This window comes from Neomonachus schauinslandi, chromosome 4, assembly GCF_002201575.2.
Source record: "Neomonachus schauinslandi chromosome 4, ASM220157v2, whole genome shotgun sequence".
NCBI lineage: Eukaryota > Metazoa > Chordata > Mammalia > Carnivora > Phocidae > Neomonachus > Neomonachus schauinslandi.
Window position 1 is genome coordinate 53,216,428 of NC_058406.1, and position 18,512 is coordinate 53,234,939.

The 18,512-nt window shown below is 42.2% G+C and overlaps 1 protein-coding gene across 2 annotated transcripts in view; it reads left to right on the plus strand.

Moving 5' to 3' along the window:
* The window catches only part of PDE4B (phosphodiesterase 4B), a 429,564-nt gene that overhangs the window by 304,935 nt on the left and 106,117 nt on the right, over positions 1–18,512 (plus strand). For both annotated transcript variants that reach the window (XM_021680003.1, XM_021680004.1), the window contains 3 exons: positions 5,051–5,245; positions 13,755–13,791; positions 13,916–13,986. In XM_021680003.1, coding sequence (XP_021535678.1) covers positions 5,051–5,245; positions 13,755–13,791; positions 13,916–13,986 — 303 coding nt within the window. The remainder of the gene's footprint in view (positions 1–5,050; positions 5,246–13,754; positions 13,792–13,915; positions 13,987–18,512) is intronic.

Below are 18,512 nucleotides of genomic sequence, written 5' to 3' on the forward strand. Positions count from 1 at the left end.
CTTTACAGTGGAGCTATTTATCAGAATAAGCCAGAGACTCCCCTTGAGAAGGGTTGAGTTGAAAAAGTCTCCTCTGATTCAGAAACGAATTATTCCTAGGAGGTTGCTTCATGAGTTTTTGTCACAGAAATTGGGGTGTGCGCAGGTAATTGGGGGTCAGGAAGCAACAGCCCTGGAAACAATTGCAGGCAATTCTTGCAATCACCTGGCTTAGCTTGAATTCTTGGAAGTAGAGCTTCTCTTAGTTTAATAAAAGGTTTCATGTATACCTTGTGGTTCTGTTCTTTATCCCTGATTTTTCCTCCTAGGCTTATGAATAAGGCCTCAGTCACATTTCTCCCTCCGAGACTGGCATGCAGCCCCACCTGCTCTGACTGGAGGCTGGGAGGTGCCTCCTTGGGAGGAAGCTGTAGCCGTCTTCTGCCATCTGCTGGCTCCCTCTTTGCACCACTTTGGGGCTGGCTTTGCATGGATTCTTCGGGAATGGAAACCTCCAGCAGACAAAGTGTGGGGCAGAGAAGGTTCTCACTTTTATTAAAAAAGAAGGAGATTTGAAGAGGGCAAACAAAGTGGCATAGGGGGGCTTTTCCCATGATAGGGTTTGTGTAGAGGTCACCATCTCAAATATCTAAGGCAGTGTGTTTTCAATGCAAGATTGGTTGGTTCAGGGAGGACACAGCCGTGTGTCTTAGTTCATTTTCTTTTGCTTTGTTTTGTTTCCTCTCATTTTCCTTGTATTCTTAGATCATCGCCTTATAAGGCTGATCAAATAAGGCACTGCCACATCTCTATAGACTCATTTGAAAGAAACAACAGCCCATGTCGGTGGGAACCGAGAGGAGAGTAAGCAGGCAGGAAGAGGGAAGGGAGGGGAGAAACATTTCACAGTAAATCGCAGTATTCTTTAATCAGTGCGGCCAACATTTTTTTGAGGATCTGTTATTTACAAGGCTCTGACCCAGATGCCTGGGATGCAAAAGTGAGTAATATATCGGGTCCCTTCTCACCGGGACATAAGAATCTAGTGGGACTCAGTTAAACAGAGAATTAAGCAGAGAGGTGCACGTGCTGTGATCAAGTATTGCAGTCAAGGAGCCGAGGGGAGCACAGAGGAGGAACATGTGTTTACACCAAACTCTGAGCTGCACTGTCAGAGAAGACTTCCTGGCAGAGGTGCCCTGAGCTGAAGTTTGAAGGTAGTGGCTTATTGGAGACTGACGAGAAGGGCTTTCCCTTTTCCGGGAGCGCCGCTTCTTACCCCCAGGGTCACCTGCTACCCCCACGGCCTCGAGAAGCTGAGACTCTAGATACAAAGCAGGAGAACGTTGTTGAAATATTCAGTCTTAGACAAGGAGCCATTGATTCAGCCCACGGCGATTGGCCCAGGCAGGGAGAAGCAGGCAGAATCATGAGGGAGGGTAGCATGCAGAATCCTGGACAGGAGAGAGCCGTTTCTGGGACTTTCTCCAAACCTAGAGAAAAGGTAATACTGTTTGTGTCCACATGCTGGATATGGACAATCCTTTCCAGGGAAGTACAGTGAAATATTCAGAAACTCACGAGTGACATCCTCTCTTAATCTGAAACATCTGAGTGACCTCATCTAAATATTACAGTAGCTGTAGGTTCAAAGATATCAACTATAATATTATTTAAGATCATAAGCGCAATGCCAACAGTAAAGAAAATGTTTAAGAAAGTATGGTACGGTGTCTGGGTGAACCATTAAGTGCCAGGACCTGGAAAATGATAATTTCAGAAACCGCAGTACATGAAAATACTTGTACAAAAAAATCATGATCCAAGCCTACAGGAAAAAAATTTGCAGAAGGAAACATACTAAACTAATAAAAGTGGTATTTTTTTCTCTATTGTCTGTTTTATTTAATATATAAAACTATTATGATGATTTTTTTAATACAAAGAAGCCTAAAGGTGAAATGTGTGTCCTGATTAAGGCAGGCGCAAAAAATTTATCCCACATAATTCATCCTAAATGAATTATCCCCATTTATGTGTTTGTTTCTGATATTTCAGATTCCATTTTCTCCCTAATTGTGTTTCAGTTTGTGTGGTCTATTCATTTTGCTTGTTAGGTCTGTCCTCAATCTTCCCCTTGCCCACACCCCTCCTCCCACCCTGGATCTGCGGGATGTATTGTGATGTCTGCCCGCTAATTTTGCTGTGACTGGGGCTGGTGTCTGGTTGGTGATTCATGTTTGTTCCTAAGTTGTACATCTGTGTTGGTTGCTTTGAAACAGTGCCCCAGGGAATATGAAAGGCCGTTTGTCTCACTGAGACTGCTTCTTTGCACCAGAATTCTTCCCTGGCTTCTTCTGAATTCCAGCAAGCTCTTCTAGGAGTTTAAAGTTTAGGCATGGTAAAGAATGAAGAAAAACAAAACAAAACAAAAACAAAAACAAAAGGGAACAGTACAGAGAGAGTTTGGTGTCTAGGTCTAGTCCCTGCTTACCCAGTAGGGCCAAGCCTCTTATATACCAACCCTGGGGACAGAATGCCTTGTGACATCTACTTTAAGGGTAATGCCTTGTGAGCTTAAACTTTCTGCCCACCAGGAATGCCTCTAGCAGAACATAGGGCAGAGTGAGGCCTGGTGGAAACTCTCAGTGGAAAAAGTTCTAAGACTTTGGTCGGCGTACCCACTTGGTGCCTGTCTAATATTTTAGCACAGGAACACGCATTCATAATGTTTGATGACTGCTACTGCATGGCGCTGACCAATTAAATGGACGCAGGCCATAGGGCTAAACCTAGAGACCCCTGCTGTTCCAGACACCAACCCTTTAGTTACTGCATCACGGGGGAGACCAGCAAATTCTGGAGGGCCTGGGGCAACGGCTGGCTGCCAACTGTTACAAAAGTATTTCAGTGTTTTAATATCCATCAAGGCTGAACAGATACATCCCAAATGAATAACATGAGTGCACATGAAACTTCAAAGCTCGTGCCCACTCTTAAGCTTTCTGTAGGGCCATGTTCACCTTTTAAGAACTTCCCTCTTTGTCCTTAAGAAGAGTTCAGAGCCAACGTCAGGACCTACTGGTTGTACAGGATCTGGGTGGCACAAAGGAGCCCTTCTCCACAAAGGAGCTCTTTATTTCGCCCGGCAACTAGTATAGATCTCCCCCAAGGAAAGTTTGCAAGTCAGCTTTCATTATAGTTTCACTCACTGCAATGTAGCTGGCTTACAGCATAGCTCTGTCTCTCGGCAGGCAGAGAAACAAGCGGGTGTAAGTGATTTGCCCACCTGCCTGCTTGCCTGCAGTCTTTGAAAGGCAGCCCCATCCCAGACCATTAGCCTGCTGCGAAAATCCATGCACTGGTGCCTTGGAAGTCCAAATACATATTGGATTGTTATGGCTCTTTCTTGTCCTTTTAACCAGAGATTCTCACCTGCTGCTTCTTATCAGACACCTGGTGTTTGTAGGTGGGCTAAAAGCAGCTTCTCAGAATGGTCTCCAGGGAAGCATTATAACCCTGCATTCTGTTATTTCTTCTTTCCTGTCTCAAAGAAACCTACAGCTTCAGGGTAATTTGCTGCTTCTCCTGTCCTCATTCAAGATAACAGTCAAGGCTGCTCATAATCTTACTGACTCTCTACATACCAAACACAAATTTTGTTTGAATTCAGAAGAAAAACTGTACTCAGCTAGCCAGCAAGCCATTCTGATACGCTGTGATTAGAGAAGTCTGGGGTGGTAGAGAAAGGAATTGGAAGACTTGGGTCTTCCAGTACTCATCCTACAAGATACGAGCATGTAACCTTGAACAAGTATTTAAAATCTCTCTAAGCCTCATTTTCCTCAACTGTAGAGTGTTGTCATACTATATACTTCATAGGGTTGTAATGAGGGGTAAGTGGAATCATATAGATCAGAAAGCAATTTGTAAACTAGAGAAATATAAGCAAAATTCACCCCAAGACAGCGGGTTGTAAGAACTAGTGAAAGAAAAGACCATGAGTATAGAAATAAATGATGGCAGCTGGATGAGTGTGAAGGAAGCCCTCTCTTGTGGTCTAGCTCGGAGGAGAGAACATTCCCAGCTTCATACCTTCTTCAGTACCTCTCTGCAGAGCTGTAGCTGGAGACCAGTGAGTGGTCTAGAGAAATGGTAGGCAAGAGGGTTCCTGGCAGTTTAAAGCAACGGGAGGTAGTGCATGCGAGGAAGATGCATAGGGGATGATGGAGAGCTTGGGAAGGACACAGTGCCTAACTGATACCAGGCTGGGGAGAGAGAGAGGACAAGAGACAAGATCTCCACTGCTCGCATCAGTGTGTTCATTGATCAGAGCTTGTTCGACTCATCTGGGCTTGAGGGTACCTTCCTAGGGTGAGCCGACTGACTGGAAACCCTAATGGCTCTCCTGTGCTGGAGCCAGTGGCTAGACCCTCCTCCAGGGATAAAGCCTCTGCATACCTGGAGGGTAATTTGACATTATCAGATTAATTAAATCATTTTCTGTGGTTAAACTTGCATATGAATATTAAGTCTCAGACTGGGCCTCCCATCTAAACAGCCAGTGAATGTTTTCAGGATAGCACTTTGTTCCTGAAACATTGAGAAATATGCATATTGTATCTTTAATGAGATCGTGATGTTTATTTATGGCAGGAAGAAGCCTCCCAGCTACGGAGACTGATTTAAGTGATAGTTTGGCGTCTGACATCTAGAGCTGTGTTGGATGCTGTCTCTGGAGTTGCTTGTTATCACCAAATGACTTTATGGTTGGCTCTTATTCTGAATTTGTCCAAGTTGCTCTTGCCCCTGAAAGGCCATGGGTTTTGCTTTGCTCCAGGGTTCACATCCTGCCTCCACTATTCACTAAAGACTGGACTTCTGTGGGACTGTTTCCTTTGTACACCATGAGAATAATAATGACTACAACTCAGAGCTGTCTGGAAGATGAAAATATTCGTACAATGTAAAGTTTTATGTAAGATGCCTGGCACACATTGGTTCTCCATGTTTGTGCGTCCGATGTCCTCCTCCATGCTTATGTGACCAGCGTTTTTTGCTTTCTCTTAAGCTTTGATGTGGAAAATGGCCCTTGCCCAGGTCGGAGCCCCCTGGACCCCCAGGCCAGCTCTTCCTCTGGGTTGGTGCTCCATGCCACCTTTCCCGGGCACAGCCAGCGCAGAGAGTCCTTTCTCTACAGATCAGACAGCGACTATGATTTGTCACCAAAGGCGATGTCACGAAACTCTTCACTTCCAAGCGAGCAGTAAGTACTAGCCCCGGGTAGCCCCTGTCTCACACTTACCTCACCTTTAACCTGTCACAGCAGCAACAACAACTGTTCCCCCTTTAACCTGTGGGAAGGAGGGAGGAGAAAAGTGAACATGAGCAGAGGTGATGATGATCCTTAGAAGACATTAGTGCTCTACAGCATGAGAAATATGTCGCTGGGCTTTCCAAGGGTATGAAAATCTCAGGCACAGTGTGCAGTTTTCGTCTGTTATTGATCCTTTTTTTTTTTCTTTAAATTGTCATTCAGCTTCATTTCCTGAACTGTTGAATCATTTATGGGTTGAGAAAGTTAACACTTTTTGCAAATCATACTTGAATTTTCCACAGCATGTGCAGTTTGCATGAGGCTATGGTGAAAAAGAAAAACAGTAGTTGGGGACATGCCTCCTTTCTCAGTGGTCTTTGCTTGGTGACCTTTAATAAGCTGTCATCCAGCCACATGTCTGTGTCCCTTCTCTGGAACCTTAACTCAGTACCCACTTGTTGCCTGGCTCCTTGGTGAGACACAACACACTCCAGCACCCTATTAAACAGAGCTGACGTTTTTGTTTTGCTGCTATTAATTGTAGATCTCTAATTTTTAAAGAACAATGACGGGTTGTATTACTCGTTTATTAAATTTCTGAAACCAAATAAAGTTGGATGCCAGAATTCATGCCTTAAAAGATTTCTGGGCACACGTACAATTGTTTTTAACATTGTATGTTATAAAAATATTGGTAGCTCCCTAAAGTCTCCGGCCTGGAAATTTCCACTGGGCTCTCTTGTGCTGTTGGGAAAGAAGCTAAAGAGGGTCACTCTCTTATGAAAGGGGGCAGGGGACATTTTAAAAGCTACCAGTGAGAAAGGATTCCCCAGGGCATTTCTGCCAACAAATTCTAACAGATGCACCCCTGGCCTAAAATGTCTCAATCATTGGATGGGCCAAAATTCATGTATTCATTCATTTGGCAAATACTTCCTGAATCTCTCCCATGTGCTATGCAGTGTGCTAGGCTCTGGGGATAAAAGATTAACAAAACAGTGGAAAAATCACAAATGAGTTAAAAACAGATATTCTCAGAAAGGTTGCATGCTCTCAGGGAGGCTATAGTTAATAAGAAAGGTAAGAGGAACACCCACATAACTCTACTACGGAGTGGAAGGAAACATTTAATGAGTGCTTACCACAGGGCCAGCGGCCCTGAGATATGTGTTATTTCTTTTAATCTTCACAACAGTCCTGTCAGGTAGGTACCACTGTTATCTCCGCTGTATAGATAATGAAAGTGAGCCTCTGAGAGACTGAGAAAACTGCCCCATCCCATGACTGTATGCCATGCTATATCCCATGATGTAGCTAAGACTGACCATATTTGAAACTTTTTCGATTCTATTTGCCTATGTTCTTCAAACTGCAAAGTAGAATCTCTACCACCCGGTAGAAAACAGATGAGTGCAGAGTCAAGGTGCCTGAGGCTGGAGGAGAGGTGACCACTTTGCTGCACATCATGTAGAACCAAGGGTGTTTTTGACCAAGGTTGGCATGGGGGCTTGGCTGAGTCTACCTGGAATTTCCTCTTTTACCAAGAGAAACACCTCTCTAGACGTCGTAGGTGGAGAGCATAGGAAACGGGGTGAGCCGAAAGTAATTAGAGCTTCATTCACATAGCGTGTGACCAGTAAAAGACTAGCTTTGGAAGGCAGCTCACAGTTCCCCAAACTCTTGCCAAACAGCATGATGAGTGTCAGGGTCATTCTGAGGCTTCCCAGAAGGTTCCAACTGAATTTCAGATTAAACTCTGATGATTTTTTTAAGACCCAAAGGTTATGAAAATTTTGAACTTGAGGAGACCTTAGAGATTACAGTCCAACTCATTCTACAGCTCTAAAAAGAGACATCTAATTCTGAATGACTCTGCATGTAGGGTCCCTAATATTCACCGTTTATCCTCTTTTCAATTTTACCAACCAGCAAAATTTCCCCCCTAACTTAGAACCTACGTAGCGTTGCCAACTTTAGATTTAGGCAAATAAGAATTGTCTATGTAAGTTGTCTAGTATCATTCTCACTGTTTTTTTTTTTTAAATACTTCTTAGAATTAAAAGGAAAAAAAATTTAGAAAGGACACACTTTCATAATAAAGAATAGCCCTTCCCAAGAAAACACAGTGGGCAACATAAGATCACCCTATCAAAGATACTGATAATAGAATCTATTAAAATCTTTGAGTGAATAAAAATGGCACAATTTTTTATTTTGCAAATGTTTCAACATTCCAGTAAAACTTTTATATATCTGTCAGTTTAGGAAGAGGAGCTTGAATAATATCCATATTTTTCCAGTATTTCATTTTATCAGGACCATGTTGGAAAGTCCAGTTTCACACAAGTAGCTTTGAACTACACTGAAGTAATGCTCTCAAAAGTATTTCACTTGGGGGAGCCTGGGTGGCTCAGTCCGTAGGCGTCTGCCTTCGGCTCGGGTCGTGATCCCGGGGTCCTGGGATCGGGCCCCACATCAGGCTCCCTGCTCTATGGGGAGCCTGCTTCTCCCTCTCCCACTCCCCCTGCTTGTGTTCCCTCTCTCGCTGTGTCTCTCTCTGTCAAATAAATAAATAAAATCTTTAAAAACAAGTATTTCACTTGATTCTTACTCTTCAGAGTGAATTGAAATGAATAGAGGAACAGCACCCCCCAAGCCTCTTACTGCTTTTCCTGCCTTCTACCTATGGAGCCAAGAAAAAGAAGGACAATGATAGGTCTAGAGTCCTGATGTGAAGGCCACTGGGTGGGGGCTATGGGACGCTCCCTGCTCAGGAGCTCCTCATATTCAGCACAGCGCCATCATGGATTTATGTAGGAAAACTTGTGTAATTCCTCTGTCTGTATTAAACCCCAGGATAGAGACAATGCTAGCTTTTCCACATTTCTCATCTGAACACTTTCAGAAGAGTAAGAGGAAACATAGGCAGGGAGAGTGAGTGAGAAGATATTAGGAGTAAAAATGTGAATTGAAAATGGGCTTTAACTTTTAGCAACAAAAGAGAGACTGAAATGAGGCTTTCTAGTAAAGAAAACAAGATCATCATTGGGTCCCCTGAGGAAATTTCATATGCTTTCTTAGATGTGGCAATACTCTGCTGATTTCTCTTTTGTTCCTGTGTTATAGTCATCTCTAACGTAATTGCCTTTGTACACAGAGGTACAGATTTCCCAATGGGAACATGAAGTCCTGGAAACTGGTAAGACCAGTTACGTTGTTCAAAACTGTGGCAGGAACCACCCTGAACAGGATGGAGTTCTGACAGTCCACCTGCAAATCCACAGGGAGGGAAGATCCATATTTCCTTCATTTGGTCACCCCATTTGCAAAGCCTTATATAGGCAAAGAGCTCTTTAAAGCTACCATTTGTGTGAGAACTAAATGGTCTCTAGAGAGGGCACTCAAGGGAAATAAGACCTAAGAACGAAGAGGGAAAGCATTAATAACTGCTCCCTTGAATTTAAGACCAGTTTATTAATGGGCTACCAAAAAAGTACAATGTGGTGTTTAAGACTTGAGTTAGACCTACAGCCATCACGCTTACTAGCATCATGACTTTGGCATTGAATCTCCTTTACAGTGTCTAAAGTATCTGTAAATAAAAGTGCACGTAAAATAAAAGTGCATTTTCTATGTGCTAGGGACTATTTAAAGTACATCTGTTAACTCATTTAATTCCCATAATCTTACTTGAGTTGGTACTATAATTTTCTTGTCTTAAAGACAAAGACATTGATGCTTACGGAAGTTAAGTAATGTGCCTAATAAACGGGGAACCAAGGCTTAAGTCCAGGGAGTGTGGATGATTAAATCATATGGATATTTAGTATAAATACAGACTCAAAATGAAGATGAAAAATAAAAATAATGATATTAATCTCTGCTCTGCCTACCTTCCCAGCTGTTATGAGGATCATATTCATTCTTTCTTCTAACAAAAACTTAAATTTAGGCACTTGCTAACAAATAAGACATTTTCTGTGTCTTCAAGGCAGCTAAAGGATGAGTTAAGTCTATAGGCAATTTTGATATCTTTGAATAAGGGCAGTCGCAGAAAGGTATGCAGAGGACTCAAGTGAGTAGCCCACTTTGAGCAGTCAGAGCTAAGCCAGAAGAGTTAGCCAGGCAGAGGGTTATGCAGGAAGAAGGGCTACGTGCTAACTACTCTCTAGTTGTCAGAAGCATTATGGAGAAGCGCAGCTCAGTGCAGCTGAGGCAGAGAATGTGAGTGGATGAGGAAGTGGTGAGAGGCAAGGCTAGAGAAGTAAGCAGGAACCTCATCATGAAGCACCTATCCGAAGGAGTTGGTCTTTATGCTGAACGGAAATCAGTGGGGAGCTACTAAAAGGTTTTTAAGCAGGAAAATACATAACCAGATGAATGTTTTTGAAAGATAGTTCTGATTACAGTAAAGAGTGGTTTGTACAGTGGACAAGCCTAAAGACTAGTGTCCAAGAGCCAAATGGAAGACTGCTTTGGTAATCCACGTAATAGAGGGTAGGGAACTACATTAGAAAAGATCCAGCGAGCAATTAATAAATATTTGCAAGTTAGCATAAGCAGGGTCTGGTCGCTGACTGTGGGGGAGGTTTCAGGCTTGACCAACAAGATAGCTGGTTGAGCCATTTTTTAGGGTCAAGAACATTCTCTTATCCCATGAAATAATGTATGTGAAAATGCTTTGTAAACTGGAAAGTACAATATTAGTTCTCTTGACTGCAATAGGGGCAGATATGACTCTCCCAAAAAAGTTCTCACCAGTGGGGAAGATAGACATGCAATTCTTTAATAATAATAATAATGATACCTATTACTAATAAGAATAACTATAACTACATGAGCAAATGCTTTTATGTGCCAAGGCTTATGAGTTGTACATGTGTAATAACTCATTTCATTCTTACAACACCTCACTTTACAGATAAAGAAATTGAGGCCTAGGGAGGTTATCTAATGTCTCATAGCTAGTAATTGTGCAACTCAGAAACAAGCCAATGCTGTCTGGCTCCAAAATCTGTGCTCTTGACTGCAATAGTATATGTCACTCTGTAAGACAGACTAAAGTCAGTGTTACAAGTAAAATCCTATGTGTAGGTATGACACAGAGAAAGACAAAATTAATGGAATCCAGAGGGTATAGCAGAAGGAAGTAGCCTTTTTGCTTTCTGGAAATGCATTTCACTGTTTAGTGCAGACCTACACTCAATCGAAAACCTACGGAGTTCTCGTCACTAATCAGTCTACAAAATTGTAATGTGCTGAGTTTGTCACTAGATGTCGCTTGTGCCATGGTTCTGAACATCTGGCATTGCCCTCTCTAGAGGTTTGGGAAACGAAGAACATCAGTTTTCATAATTAATCATGATTAATTTTGTTATTTCCATGCCATCTTACTCTAATCATTAATATATGAAATTATGGTTAAAAGTTTTAGAATAGTTTCATAAATATTCTGGCTGTACTCAGATAAGAATTTTGTTTTGTTTCTTTCCTATACTTGCTATAAATTACCTGTAAATTGTCTGATTCTTTCCTCTAGCAGCTACTACCTGATGTACAGCATGAGCTTTTGCCATTCAAATCCTTTAAGGGAACCAACGCTGGGGACCTGCAAGTCCATCTCTTGCTTCTGAATTTTCTGCTTTCCTAAACTCCAGAAGTTCCATGATGATGAAGTCATGCTGACAGGGTGCCCCCTTAGTGTTTACCTCCCTTTAATCATTACTTTGTACCATTTTAGTAACTCCCCATCCATGCAACAATTCATCAGCTTTAGGTGCTACATATGTATGAGATTTATTTATATGTTTAGCTTTTACTGAGTATTTAGACCTGAAATCCAGGAGCCTTAGATGACCTGTTTAACTCTTAACTCCATTACCTTACATCCCCAACTCACCCTGATGCCTTATGAGCAATGTGAACTTCATAGCAGAAATCTGAACAAATAGCAAGCTATTTCACCATGTAAAGTGAAGGGGCAACTCTCGGTACAGTTCACTACCCCGCATTTATCACAACTGCTCCCCTCAGTGCCTTCTTCAGTCTCTCCTTTGGCTTTTTTCCAAGAATCCTGAGGCTCCACCTTGGGCTCCCTTTCTCTCTCTTCCCCCACCTCCAGAAGCCACTCCCTGCCATTGCTTTAGTTTCAGCACTGTGGTAGGTAACTCTGAAATGTATAGCTCCAGTTCCATATTTCAGTCTTCCTGCTTGATGTCTCCACTGGGATATCAGTGAGGATCTTAAAATTCAGCTTGTGGGAAAGTGACATATCTCCTCCCCCATGTTCTCCTTACTTTCTTATTTTTGCTCATGACTTCACTATTTTCCACACACCCATTTTTTAAACTGACATAGTATTTCTTTATGACCCCTTAGCCAATTAAATGCTGAGTCCTTGGCAAGACACTTAGGGTCTCCTCAAATTGTCTTTTCCTGTTTCTTCCTCTGCCTCACCGATGTCTTCTCATCTGAATGACTGCATTATCCCTCTAACCATTCTTCCTGGCTCTGTCCTCTCTCCAGTCTGTCTCTTGGTGTCCATAGCATTTTACTTTCTAAAGCACTTTTCTGCTTGCCTATCTCACTCAAAACCTTCACCAGCAACTTTCTTCCTTGTGAGTTAAGCACCACCTCCACAACCGTGGTCCATACCACCCATGAGTGTGGGGCACCTTCCAATCTTATCCTCTAAAAACATCTCTAGTTAATGTGTTCAACTCTGCCCAAACAGCCACCAAGCATCTCAGTCAGCATGTTCAGTACTTTCCCATTTCAGTGCCTTTGTTCTTGCCATTTCTCTCATTGGTGGCATCTACCGTCTGTGCTCTTTAGAGCCTGCCCTTCACCGTTCATCTCAAAACCGTTCATTCAATCAAGCCTGCCCTACTTCCTCTAATTTGTAATTATTACCTCTCCTTTACACCCCACTAAGTTTCCCCATTAAGGGTTTGTGTTTCTCATTCTGTGTCCATTGTGGTGTTTTGAATATTTTTTCTGTTTCCCCTAGAGTGTTGTAATTGGGGGAGTGGGGGGGGGGGTCATGGATTCTGTATAATTCAATATGCCAACTCTGCAGGGTCACCATAAAGTAGGTAATATAATGGTTAAAAGCACAGATTTTTGGAATCAAACAATCTTAGCTCTTCTGCTTACTATGTGTTCGTTAAGCAGTAGCTTAACTTCTCCAAGCCTTGACATCATCTTTAAAATGGGAATATTAAGGGTACCTGCCTTAAGCCTTGTTATAAGAATTAAATGAGATAATGGACATAAAGTGCTTAGTGCGGGAGCAAAGAATGCTTTCGTCAGTGTTCTTTTTATAGTCATTGTTCAAAGTAGATGCACAAGAACTTGACTAGGGGGACTTGAAGGGGGACTTCCAGCTAAAGACAAAGGTAGAAAGCAAAGTATTATATTAAATAAGACCTGAAAGTAAAAGCCCGTGTTAGAGAAGAGGCCCACATGGACGTATGTGTTGTTCAGCTCTGCGTCTCTACGTCCCTATAATGCCTGATACAGGGCAGGTGCTTAATAATCATTGGTTGCGCTCACATTATAAACAAATAAGGTGCCATATATGTATGGCGATCATGAGGACAGAGAAGATCAGACAGTGAAGGAAATTCGTTGTCCACCAACTTCTATGCAGCTGTCTCGATTCACAAACAATAAATTGGCCTGATTTTGTGTCTGCAGCCTACGACAATGTGTCTTCTGATGACTTCATGGAGAGCTTGCTGAATGCGGGCTTAGGTAGATTTATTGAAGTATGTGCCAGAGAGAGAGTGCATTTCTGAAAACATACTTTTGACTGTTCCTAAGCATAGATTTACATAACGCTAGGTATGGCTTGCTCAGATCTTTGGGACAAAATGAGCAAGAGTGATATGGAAATAGTAGGCTCAGTCTGTGCACTCCTATTAAAAGCTTTTCCTTGGGTACTTTCAGAAAAAAAAGTTATATTAAAAACAAAAAGTAATGGGATTCCCAGACAGAAATCTGTGTTTAAATGGCATTAAGGCTGTGGTTCAAATCAACAAAAGCCAGGAAATCCAAAGTTAACCTTTATCCAGACTGTTATGCCATTTTTTCCAACTCTGTGTGTGCTTGTGAGCAGCCAGCCTTCCCTTTGAATTTCCTGGCTCTGGCAACCAAGTCGCTTTGAATTACAGTACTCCGGGTCTGCTATTTAATGGGAATGTACCCTGAGGATATATGCTTCCTTTCAAGTGCTTTTCGGTGTCACCATAAGCCCAGGAGCCATGAACCTGGTATTTTGTTCTTTCAAATTCCTAAGGTTCCCGTTTCTGCCGAGATCAGTCGTGCCTTATATCCAGGTAGAAGGACTTGTGTAACATTTGTGTTGCTAACACTGATATGGTTTAATATTACAGCTTATATGTCCTAGTTATAATTCAAATTCATTTTTACGGGTTTCTTTTCTCTCTTTCACCAGACATGGCGATGACTTGATTGTAACACCTTTTGCCCAGGTATGTATCATGCTGGCCCTGGCTCACTCTCCCTCTGCCCCTGGGTGCAGTTTCTAAGTGTGGCCTCTGAATCTGCCCATTCATCTCCCTTCGTTCCTAACCGTCCTGATCATTGGCCTTCTAGGTCCTCGCCAGCTTGCGGAGTGTGAGAAACAACTTTACTCTACTGACAAACCTTCATGGAGCATCCAACAAGTAAGCATGGACTTTTTGTGGAGTTATGAATCCCTTCCATAAAGGCAAAAACATTGAGCCACATTAAAAAGAAGGAAAAAGGGGGGTGGGAGGATGGGTTAGCCTGGTGGTGGGTATTGAGGAGGGCACATTCTGCATGGAGCACTGGGTGTTATGCACAAACAATGAATCATGGAACACTTCATCTAAAACTAATGATGTAATGTATGGGGATTAACATAAGAATAAAAAAAATTTAAAAAAAAAAAAAAAAGAAGGAAAAAAAATACCATTGCACGGAACTTTGCCCTGCAAACTAAGTTAGGACACATGATGAAATTTGACAATAGGATGGAGCACCATAGTATTTTAGAACTGGTGAGACGTTAGAAATTAGTCTGGATCTTGTGAATCTTTGTACCCTTAACACTTAGTAGACGGTAGGAGTTCAACAAGTGGAAGAGTGAGGTGAGGATTTTTGTTGACATTTACATTTACTACTTTGGAAAGTATGAATACTTATCAGTAACAGCCATAAATTCTACTAAAATTCTTTTGGAATAGCTATTAATGAACTCAGAGATTCAAATGCAAGATTAAAGGTAGCAAAAAGCTCAAGTCCAAGTTGCCTTTTTTTGATACTATATAAACAGGTTCATGCAATTTGATGAATAAGACTGGGGTTATCTTTTCCTCTGCCCCCCCCCACCCCAGTAACTATATAACCTTGGTCATTTCAATGAACATTGCTGAACCTTGGTCTCCTCATCTTTATAATGAAAGGTTTGAACTCGATATTCTCACATAACTTTCTCCTCCAAAATCATTTCAATCTGTGAGTCTAAGTGCTATGCAGTTCACTATCCAGCATTTTAAAAGATCATCACAGGTTATCAGCAGGTCCTAGAATCAATGATCATAGAATGGCGCCCAGGGCACCTCATGATCCAACTCAAGTTAGTTTGATTGATAATTGATTGGGTTTATATTTGATGCAGTATACATGAATCTAGAGACTTGCCCAGCCTCTTTTGTAGTGATACTCCCTGTTTGTTCATTTATTAAATGATTCACCCAAGAAGTATTTATTTAGTATATACTATTCATCCATGCATACATGTATGTGTTTGACAAATGTTTGTTGAGCACCACCTTTTACTGGGAACTGGTAATATAATAGTGACCAAAACAGACAAGTTTTCTGCTCTTTCAAAGCTTGTATTCAAATAGGAAGTGCCAGAGCATATGGTGGTGAATAATCAGATCAGGTCTCTGGCCACATGGGATCACATCCTAACAACTGTGGTCTGATTGTTCCCTGCATGTTCTATTTTCCATCCTAATTATGGACTTACTGTTCTGTCTTCCTAAAACATCTCTCTTCACCTGCCAGTGATTGCCTGGCTAAATCCTACTTGTCTTTCATAGCTCATCTGTAGTATCACCTTCACCAGAATGCTTCCCCTGACCCCACCAAGCCTGGCTGGGTGCCCCTCCGTGGCCCCAGAGCACTCTCCCAAACTTATCACACCGTTTATGGGTCTCTGCCCACCACCAGACTGCATGTCCTTTGAGGTCCCTTTAGAATTAAATTTACTCTTCCTCGAATTTCTAATATGTAGCAAAATGCCTGACACATAGTGTATGTGCCATAAATATTCATCACACATATAAATTTTTGAATAAATAATTGTTGGAGAAAGACCACCAATTATTTGGAAAATTATTTTTTCAGAAGAGATTCCTTCCCTTTACCCACCTTTTCTTCTGTACAGACTAGGGCCTCTGGGGCCATACCTATTGATTTCATAACCCAATCTTACCACTTTACAGCTATGTGACTTGGGTACAACTTCTCTACATCTCAGTTTCCCAATCTATAAAATAGAGTTGTTCTGAGGATGAAATGAGTTGATATTTATAGAGCGTTTGTAACAGCATCTAGCACATCGTAGGTGCTCTGTAAATGTGAGCTATTATAATTGATAGTTACATTTCTCTTGCTGAATCCAGACAGTGTAACACTTTGGAGTTTTCACATCCATTATCTCAGTTAGAATCACCATAAATGCTATGTATGGCAGGTGTTGTTGCCCCCACTCTGTGGACAAGGAGACAAAGCCTAGGGAGATCAAATGACTTGCACAAGAACACACCACTGCTGGTGAAGAGCAGAGTCAGACCTGAAGCCTGATATCCTGACTCTCATTGCAGTGTACTTTGTAAGGAAAAACAGTTGTTTTCTTCCTATGTAGGGAAAACCCAGTTCTTCCTGTGTTTTTCTTCCCTGTGAGTCTCCCTAACAGAAAACACTTCGTTTCTGACACTCTGGTCACCAAATGTGTGGAGGTCCCCTGCTCTCACAACAACAAGCAAGTCTCGGACACCAGCTGGGTGTCCTACAATTTAACTCGGTTCTGACACTATCTACCTGGAGATACCGTCAGATCCTAGATTAAAGGCTCTGTCCCACAGGACCACCTCCCACTCAGATGTCAGTCACCGTGCTTCTCACCTACGGCCTACAGATTGCAGCTTCCAACAGGCCCCTCCTCAGGTTCAATTAATTTGCCAGAATGGCTCACAGAACTCAGAGAAACACTTACTTACCTTTACCAGTTGACTAAAGGACATGATAAAAGCACACATGCACAGCCAGATGAAGAGATACCTAGGGTGAAGTCTGGGAGAGTTCTGAACATAGGAGCTTCTGTCCCTGTGGGATTGGAGGGCATCACCCTCCCAGGGTAGGTATGTTCACCAGCCTCAGAAGCTCTCTGAACCCTATGCTATTGGGATTTTATGGAGGCTTCATCACATAGACATGATCAATTATTAACTCTGCTTTTAGCCCCTCTCCCCTCTCTGGAGGATGGGAGATAGAGCTGAAAATTCTAAGCCCTTAATCATGGCTTGGTCCTTCTGGTGACCAGCCCCTCCTAGGAGCCCACCCAGAGTTGCCTCATTAGAACAAAAGATGCTCCTAGTGCTCTTGTCACTTAGAAAGTTACAAGAGTTTTAGGAGCTCTGTGTCAGAAATTGGGAGCAGGGACCAATATATTCTATTTTTATTACCTCACATCTTTGCATTCACTCCCACCCCTTAAGTCTTTTTGGTTATGGGAAGAAATCTCTAAAGGTTTTTTAACAGAGAGTCATTTAGGAAGAATTTATGGAATAGATGAAGGTCAGAGAGCCCAAAGGCAGAGACATGAGCTAGGAGAGTGTTTTCAGGAATTAAAATATTAGGAGTGAATTGGGCACCTGGGTGGCTCAGTCAGTTAAGCATCTGACTCTTGATTTCGGCTCAGGTCATGTTTTCAGTGTCCTGAGATAGAGCCCTGCATCGGGCTCCTCGCTGAGTGTGGAGCCTGCTTGAGACTCTCTCTCTCTCTCTGCCTCTGCCCCTCTCCCCACTCTCTCTCTCTCAAAATAAATAAATAAGTGATTTTAAAAAAATATTTGGAGTGAAGCCATGGACCAAGAGATGATGGAGGTAGGAACTGGGGAAGAAAGATTAATAAGGATACATTTCAAAGGCTTCTTTAGTTTAGCATGACTCAAGGTCATTGTACTGCATGGCTCCAGGGCAAAGGGGTAGGGGATGTCTTCAGTTACTGTGTGTTAGCAAGCAACCTGAATATTATTTTTCTGTAACTACGGGGGCATTCGGCCTAACCGTGTTGAATAATAGGCTATGTCAGCTCAAGCTACTTTCTTGAAAATCAGGTCTTTCCACAGCCTTGAGGGTTTGAGACACATAAACCTTCAGGAACTAGAGTACCCTAAGACCACAATTGTCACATACAGAGCTGACCCAGAGTCCATTCTCACACTGTGGCTGAGGACCACTCTCCAAATCATGGCCCTTTGCATCGCCTTTGGTCCACACCAAACCACACTCACCAAACCGAATAGATCACCAGCAGTAGGAGCAGTAGGATAGTTGTATCTGATGATCTTTCTCAGAATCATCCCCATATTTGTACAGAGTTGATCCTCTTATTGATTTCAAGTATTTTCTTGAAACCAACACCACCTAACCAAAGTTCAAGGCAGGGCACATGCACCACTAGAGTTTCACCAGAAATTGAGATTGCCTGTCCAGTTCAGGCTGAGAACTGAGTGAAGCAGCTTAGCAGGGGAAGATTGGAAAACTGAGTGTTCATTTAATGCATTCCAACCTATTTCTAGTGAATACCCTCAAAGAAAGAAAGAAAACCGAGGACAAGAAAAATGGGTCCACCATCTGAGAGCATTTCCCCCACATATTCATTTGTCTTAACAACTGAAACTGTAAGATTCATGGAGCTCACAAGTTGCTTTCTGGGACATTGACTTGGGTTCCAGAGTAACACTCCTTGCCTTAAACGTAACATTTAAGCAATAATTCTGTCCTTGGAATGGTTTTCTTGAGACATCTGGATAGTGTGGTTTATTATATGAAAAGGAACTCCCACATAGAACTATACTTCTCATAAGTCAAGATTTCCTTTATCTTTTGGCTCTTTGCTCTGCACAAAAATAGCTCATTGTCTGCCTGAGCT